The sequence below is a fragment of the Haemorhous mexicanus genome, chromosome 1 (assembly GCF_027477595.1).
Source record: "Haemorhous mexicanus isolate bHaeMex1 chromosome 1, bHaeMex1.pri, whole genome shotgun sequence".
Taxonomy (NCBI): Eukaryota; Metazoa; Chordata; class Aves; order Passeriformes; family Fringillidae; genus Haemorhous; species Haemorhous mexicanus.
The window spans coordinates 129202751-129210419 of record NC_082341.1 but is presented as its reverse complement, the minus strand read 5'-3'; the positions used below and the strand labels follow the sequence as shown (position 1 = coordinate 129210419).

Sequence of the window (7669 nt, the reverse complement as noted above, 5' to 3'; positions counted from 1 at the left end):
ACTTGCTGGGGGAATACAGCATTCAGGCTGAGGGCCCTGCTGAGTGCAAGGCAGCATGTACTCACAGTAAGCGTGCCAGCCAGACCTCCACACATCCTGTATCCAGTGCTGACCTTCCCTGTCATTCCTCCCTCCTTGCCAGCAAAGGCCATGTGCTTTCAGGTTCTTAAAAGCTGTTCCTGCTCCTGCCCACTGCCACAATATGTGGTGGGGGGAGTAAACAAGAAAAGGATGTGGCTGACAGATTTGCAGTTTGGAAGCGTACAGGAAAGAGAGATGCCTTAATTTCCCTTGCATTGCCAACAAATTGAAAAACTCCAAGTTTTTGTGGATTTGTTTTTGTTTGTTTGTTTGTTTTGGGTTTGTTTTCTTTTTTTGGTTTTTTTTTTTTTTAAAGGAGGGCAAGCTACTCTTGCCAAGGCTTTCCCTTTTTCTTTTAGCTCGGAAAAGAGAATTGGGGTGACCTTATCACTCTCTAGAACTCCCTGAAAGGAGCTTGTAGCCAGGTGGGGATCAGCCTCTCCTCCCAGGCAACCAGTGACAGGACATTAGGACGCAGTCTTAAGCTATGCCAGATGAAGTTCAGGTTGGATATGAGGAGCTATTTCTTCACAGCAAAGGTGATACCTGGAATGACCTGCCAGGGAGATGGTAGAGTCACCATACCTGGAGGTGTTTAGGAAAAGAGTGGATGTGGCACTTAGTGTGGCACTAGCCATTGTCTGGTTGACCAGAGGTGTCTTCTAACCTCATTTATTCTGTGGTTGTACTCACTCAGCTCTCCCAGGCCCTTGCTGCCTTAGGGAAGCTCTCAGAAGCTTCATCAGCCTCTGCAGGGCGTAGTGATTCCGCTGGGCTCGGGCTGCCGGGGACCCCAGCAGGAGGGGCTGGCAGAAGGACTGGTGGTAGCCCCGAGGGTGCTGCCCTGTCCTGCCCATCTGCACAGCACCCACAGCACCCACACCGGCTCCCCAGCTGGGGACATGCCCATTCCCACCCCTGCCCAATGCCTGCCATCCATCCATCCATCCATCCATCCATCCATCCATCCATCCATCCATCCATCCATCCATCCATCCATCCATCCATCCATCCATCCATCCATCCATCCATCCATCCATCCATCCATCCATCCATCCATCCATCCATCCATCCATCCATCCATCCATCCATCCATCCATCCATCCATCCCCCTCGCCCCCCCGCCGCGCCTCCCGCCGCGTTCCCACGGCCGCACCTCCCCCGCGGCGGGGGCGTGGCCCCGGCAGCGGCCGGTGGCGATTGGCTGGGGCGGTAGCGGCGGCGGCCAATGGGGGCGGGCGGGGCCCGCGCGTGGCGGTGCTGGGCGGCGGGCGGTGGCGGGCGTGCTCTGCCGGGCTGCGTCCGTGCCCGCCGCCTCCGCATCCCTCCCTCCCTCCCTGCCTCCCTCCCTCCATCCATCCATCTGTCCATCCATCCATCCATCCCTGCTTCCCTCCGTCCCTCCCTGACTCTGCCCGCTGCCTCCTGCCCGCCCGCCCGGCGTGGGAATTCCATGGGAGAGACGGGCGCCGGGCGAGGCGCGGGACGCGCTCTGGGCGCGCTCCTCCCGCGTCCCGCCGCTCGCCGCCTCCCCGACGGCCGCCCGCGCCCCGCCGCCCCCGTGCCCGCCGTCGGTGCCATGAAACGGGCGCACCCCGAGTACAGCTCGTCGGACAGCGAGGAGCTGGATGAGGCCGTCGAGGTGGAGAAGGAGAGCGCAGACGAGAATGGGTGAGCTCAGGCGGGCTGCGCCGCGCCCCCTACCTCCCCTCCGTCCCGCGGAGCCCCGGCACCCCCGAACCCCCCGCGGTGACCGGTGTCCCGCTGCTCCCTGCAGGAACCTGAGCTCGGCCGCGGGCTCCATGTCTCCGTCCACCACCTCGCAGATCCTGGCCAGGAAGAGGCGCCGAGGGGTGAGTGCCCGCCGGCCGGCCGCGGCTCCGCGCAGCCCGGCACGGCCCCGCTGACCCTCGCTCTCTGCCCTAGATCATCGAGAAGCGCCGCCGCGACCGCATCAACAACAGCCTGTCCGAGCTGAGGAGGCTGGTGCCCAGCGCCTTTGAGAAGCAGGTAGCGCCCAGCGAGCCTCCGCGGTGCCCCCCCATCCCTTCCCGGGAGGGAGCGTCACCCCTCGGTAAGGTCTCTGCTTCTGCCCGAAACGTTTCGTGCCTTCCCTTCTCTCCTAGGGATCAGCCAAGCTGGAAAAAGCAGAGATTCTGCAGATGACTGTCGATCACCTGAAAATGCTGCATACAGCAGGAGGGAAAGGTAAAGTTTTGTGCGTGACAGAGTCAGCAGCCCTGCAGGGAGGCTGCTGTGAGAGCAGCGCATTCCCGAGCATTGGCAATGCCTGCAGAAAGTGAACGGCAGCTCTCTTGCGTTTCATCAGGAATTAGGGACTTTTGCTACTTCACAAGATTTGTGGCATCACTAGCACTGAAAGGTTTTGCAATGCTGGCTCTGAGGAGAGAGTTGTTCTAGAGGAGAGTGACTACGTTTCTCTAGCAGTGTGTCAGCACTGCGAAGTGAATCAGCTTTTGGCAGTTTGGAAGGCAGTTATTATTGATGTCTAATGCTTGTTTCTGTAATTTTCTGAAAGTTCAGAACAAAACTGGGAAAAAATACAGGATGAAATGAGTAGTGAAAAGATTTAGCAAAAATGCTGAAAGGCCCTTATAAGAAAAAAGTACTTTGCCTGCTCAGGTCTCCCCCTGATAAGTTAGGACTTGTGTTTCTAATGAATTTCAGTGTGTTGTGGTTTAACTTGCACAAGGGAGACAAATGGAAGGAACAAAAATACTTTCTTCCAGTGTCAGTGGGCAATTCCAGTTTAAAAATGGCAGTTTGTGCCTGGTCTTGGGACTTGCAGCATCACAGCACAGATATAAAAGAAAAGCTTGTTAAACAAAAAAGGAAGGAAAAAAAAGAGCTTGGCAGCTAGTCTATGGTTGGGAATACTAACCACATCCAAGTGAAATATGCTTATAGGGGAGGGTGGAGTGGGGAGGCTACTTGTAGACAATGACTAGAAAACAACATCTTAAGACTTCATTCTCTGTTCTTTTCTCTTAGGTTATTTTGATGCTCACGCTTTGGCTATGGACTATCGGAGTCTCGGGTTTCGAGAGTGCCTGGCTGAAGTTGCTCGATACCTGAGTATCATAGAGGGCCTGGATGCCTCTGACCCTCTGCGAGTTCGACTCGTGTCTCATCTCAACAACTACGCCTCTCAACGGGAGGCAGCGAGTAGTGCACACACTGGCATTGGACACATTCCTTGGGGCAGTGCCTTTGGACATCACCCTCACATACCTCACCCGTTGCTGCTGGCTCAAAATGGGCATGGTAATACCAGTACTACAGCATCTTCCACAGAACCACATCACCAGACCAGAATTGCTGCCCCACATGCTGAAACTTCCTCACTCAGAGTGCCCCCCAATGGCAGCGTCGGACCAGTGCTCCCTGTGGTCACATCTACTACCAAACTGTCTCCTCCTCTTCTCTCCTCCATGGCATCTTTGTCTGCGTTCCCCTTCTCGTTTGGCTCCTTTCATCTGCTGTCCCCCAACGTGCTGAGCCCATCTACACCAACGCAGTCAGCAGTGCTCAGCAAACCCTACAGACCCTGGGGGACTGAGATTGGCGCCTTCTAAGAACTGACTCTTTAGCAAGGGTGGGAAAGCCTATAAACCTAGCTGAGCTGGGTTATGCCACCCTTACAGTTGAAGTTCTTAGTAACTGGGACAAAGGTACAGCTTCACCTTAACTGAGTTTATCTAAAAACTGTCTCATTGGATTTTTCTTTTTATTTTCTACATTTTTGTATTAACAGGTTGTTTGTTTTTTTTTTCTGATAGTTGCTGAAGTTGTCCAAAAATAAAATTACAATAGTGGTTTGTTAACACTTCTGTTAGATCTCTGCTGAGCATTTAAGTCACTTTTGTAAACAAAAGTTTGTTTCAAATGTTTCATTTTTCCTGAGTACATCAGACTGGCTTTTTATGAAGAGATACCACCTATTATTGTTAGTGATGGCTTAGTTTTGTTACTAATTTTTCCAAGACCATTCTTCTCAGCATTTACAAGCTGTGTTTTTTGTTAGTATTTTGACACTGTTCTATATGTTCTATAAAGAACACTGTTCAGATGTTCTATAAAGATTTACTCTTTTTGTAAACTATATTTGAGTCTTATATTTCTGAGCAAAGCGTTGACAAATCAGATGGACCTGCTTGACCAGCTTTATCGGGCCCAATTCCTCTTTCTTCTGAAGCCATTTGGTATATTTGGCAATCTTATTCTAGTCCCTAGTAGATATTTGCTCACTTCTTAGAATCACTACACTATTTCTTCCATCAAAAGGAGAGTATGAGTGGGGAGGGTGCTAAAGTCAAGTTGCACGCTGTATTGGTGGTGGGTTTAGTTGCTGGGGAAGTTATGGGAATTCACGTTGCCACCTGCAGTAATCTCCCAGCTGGAGCTGGTCACATGCATCTTCATTCCATAGGGCCAGATCCTGCTTTGAGTTACAGTGGAGTAATTGTTCTGCTAGCCTGAATTCTTGGGTATCTGAGGTCAGACTCTTCTCTGTCAGTTTCAAATTTTCAGCTGAAACAGTTGATGCTGGTATTTAAATAGCCAGTGGAATGGTACAGTGGGAACATGTTCAGTGCACAGCCTTGTTGTTTAACATGCATTCTAACTAGGTGATGTTTCTGTTGCGTTTTAGGTGCAGTTCAGTGCCACTCCTCATTTTTTAAGGGTTCTGCTGTGTTCTTGTGTGCCTGAGAGTGTGTGCATGTACCTATATTTTTCCTGATTTCATAAGAATCTTAATCTGAACAGGTTTATTGAGTGAGTTCCACTGGAAGGGGTTTGCCTGCTCTTGTATCTGTGTTGTGGCTAAATAAAGGAGAAAGAACAAAGTATTTTAAATGTCATGCTTGTCTGATATATATCAGTGGAGAATTCTGTGCCTGTGGGTGTCACAGGAGATGTCGAACGATTGCTACTTAGTCCTGCTGTGGCCATTTGTATTTGCTCTTTTCTCAGATATTACGGCATGTGTAGCTTTACTAGCTGAGTCCATGAAGAACCACAGTGCCTTGGAATAACAGTCAAGGGAAGGAAAATGTAGGATTTCTTTTGCACATCACTTTTATGTGCCTGGCAGTGCGTGGGCAGGTAGTGAAGATAGCAGGGTTTCTGCTAAAGAAGAGGTTAAAGCTGCACTGCACTTGAATATTCTTAGTGACTTGTATTAACATTAAAAAGTGATCATCTTTACAAATATGAAATCTCTTCTATGAGTCTAACTCATGAAGTTGTTATCTGTCCTATAGCTCTGGAATGAAGTTTTGTACGTTAGAATGAGGTTCAGATCACGTTCAATTCATTAGTGCAGAATCTACCCCAGATCTCTGGCTGATCCTGTGTTTGTTTCTGAGTGGTAGCACCAGTGTCTAACACCTTTGCTTGAAGTAAAAACCTGGCAGGATTACAGGCAGATAGGTTTTCTCCTGATGCAGTCCATCCAATCTGCAAATCTGTACCTGCAGAACTTCTGGAAGTACTTTAGTTTCCTGCACATTTGAATTTATAGTGCACTTGTTTTGGTAAATGGCACATCCTTGTCTGGATTTAGCTGTGCCAGAATAGCAGAAAGAACTCGGCCCTGTGGGAGACGAGAGCTTTGTTTAAAGAGGGGCTCTCAGGCCAATTAAGGAGTGGCATTGATGAGAGACTTTCTCGGAAGAAGGATTGCTGTGAGGCTGGGAAGAGCGGGAGAGCATTCAAGTGCGTAACCTTGTTTTACCTTCCTTCTGGGGCTGTAAGAGACCACTGCTAGAAATGAAATGCAAAACACTGTGGGAGCTAGAAATACATAGGTGTTATTAAGGAGAGATTATAGAGCGTAGTATTTCATGTAGAAACCTGAAATAAGAGGCTGTAAAATTCCAAATCCAGTTTCCTTTCACAGTGTGTATTGTCTCCTGTTTAATTACGCTCTGCCCTGTCCCTAACAGGTTTTTATAGCAAATTAACAACTCCTACCTAGAAGATTGCTATAGTGCATGCAACTATTCTTTAGATCTTTTAATAAATGGCAATGCTTCTCAGCCTTTTAATGGTTATTTCATTGACATTCAAATGACTTTGCCTCCCTCTAAATAGCTGGCTCTTTTGTGTAGAAAGACCCCTATAATTATTTTTGTCCCACTGTCCTACCCTTGAATGGACTTCAGAAGCAGACTGCAATAAAAGTTTCGCTGCTGGTGTTTGTCTCTATATCCACTGTCTTCTCTTTTTATTACCGATGACAAAGGTATTAATGAAAAGTACTAATTCAACTTTTGCAGTAATTCTATATTCATTTTCAGGGATTCAAAAATCTACTGATTTTGTTGTTATCATAGAAAGAAATGAATGAATTCTAGCAACTCACAAAGACTAGTAATTCAAATGGGAAATGCATGGCCCAGAAGCTGAAACACCAGGATTGTAAGTCCAGGGCTACTGCCAACTTTGTAAATCTTAGCAATCATTTAATGTACATCTCTTTTGCCAGCAGTGAAACAGCTATGGCAGTGTTTGGTTTCCTTTCCTCAAAAGGCAGTTTTAGTTGGAAATTTTCTCTATGAATGATAAATGCTGTTATTTCTTAAAAACTACAATTCTGATACATTCTGCTATTTTTTCTTTCCTGAAGGATGCTAGGTTTCTAAAGAGAAACTGAGAAAGGCAAAATAAGCTTGGTTCTTTAGGCAATAGATATCTCCAGAGTCCAAAAGGTTTACTTGTTTACCCTATTGCAAAAGAGCGATTCAGGAGCACAAGCTTAACCAGAGGGATGCTGGAAAAGAAAGGAAATGCATATGTGTCTTGATCCTCTGACCCCCCAATGATCTTCAATTGCTTTGGATGAAATGTGTCCATCTGGAAATCCTCAGGCTAAAGCTTTGTGTAGGTTGTAAGATGATGTGGTACTGCATATAAGCTAATACTATCCTCCTTTATTAAGGAAGCTGGCTTGGAGTGAAGAATAAATTTAAAAGGCTGGTAAATGCTGCACAAAACCAGATACAAACCTCTGGAAATCCATTCTGCGCTTTGGTGTAAAGGAATAGCTGATGAAAGTGACATTTTTTAGCTTTTGGAAAGAAGCTGTCAGTAGTTCTTAAAACACTTTCTGTTCAGCACTCCTGTCTTAACACTAGTAGCATGACAGAGTTTATTAGGATCCTGCTGAAAACCCCATGAATCCTGCCTATTGCTCTCTTCACTCACACATCAGCATGTGAGTCCCCAGGTGACAGGAGCCTTCCTAGACTATTGCATAGTGGTGGGAAGTCTGCCAGGCTTTTTTTTTTTTTTTTCCTCCCAAGCAACAAACAAGCCCAAGTGAACACAGATAAACTGAAATCCTTCTTCCTGTTTTATATTGTGTGCATGCTCACAAATGTTTATTGCCAGAAACTCCCAGTTTGGATTGCAACATGCTCTACATGGTGCTGGGATTCTCTAGTGAATAATGTAGAGGCCTTGGGCTTTGTGCTGGAAGGCAACAAAAATTATGTAGAAAGCCCTTTTCTGAGGCCTTACATGAAAGGATGCAGAGATGGATTGGGGTGTTTGTGACTCAGTA

At 47.4% G+C, this 7669-nt stretch overlaps 1 protein-coding gene across 1 annotated transcript; it reads left to right on the top strand.

The window, feature by feature from the left end:
* Positions 1 to 1397: 1397 nt before the first annotated feature.
* Positions 1398 to 6314, top strand: HEY1 (hes related family bHLH transcription factor with YRPW motif 1). Its single transcript, XM_059862734.1, has 5 exons — positions 1398 to 1752; positions 1859 to 1934; positions 2008 to 2091; positions 2208 to 2289; positions 3094 to 6314. The coding sequence occupies exons 1-5, from the start codon at positions 1535 to 1537 to the stop codon at positions 3675 to 3677; spliced, it is 1044 nt and encodes a 347-aa protein (XP_059718717.1). The 5' UTR covers positions 1398 to 1534; the 3' UTR covers positions 3678 to 6314.
* Positions 6315 to 7669: the final 1355 nt, after the last annotated feature.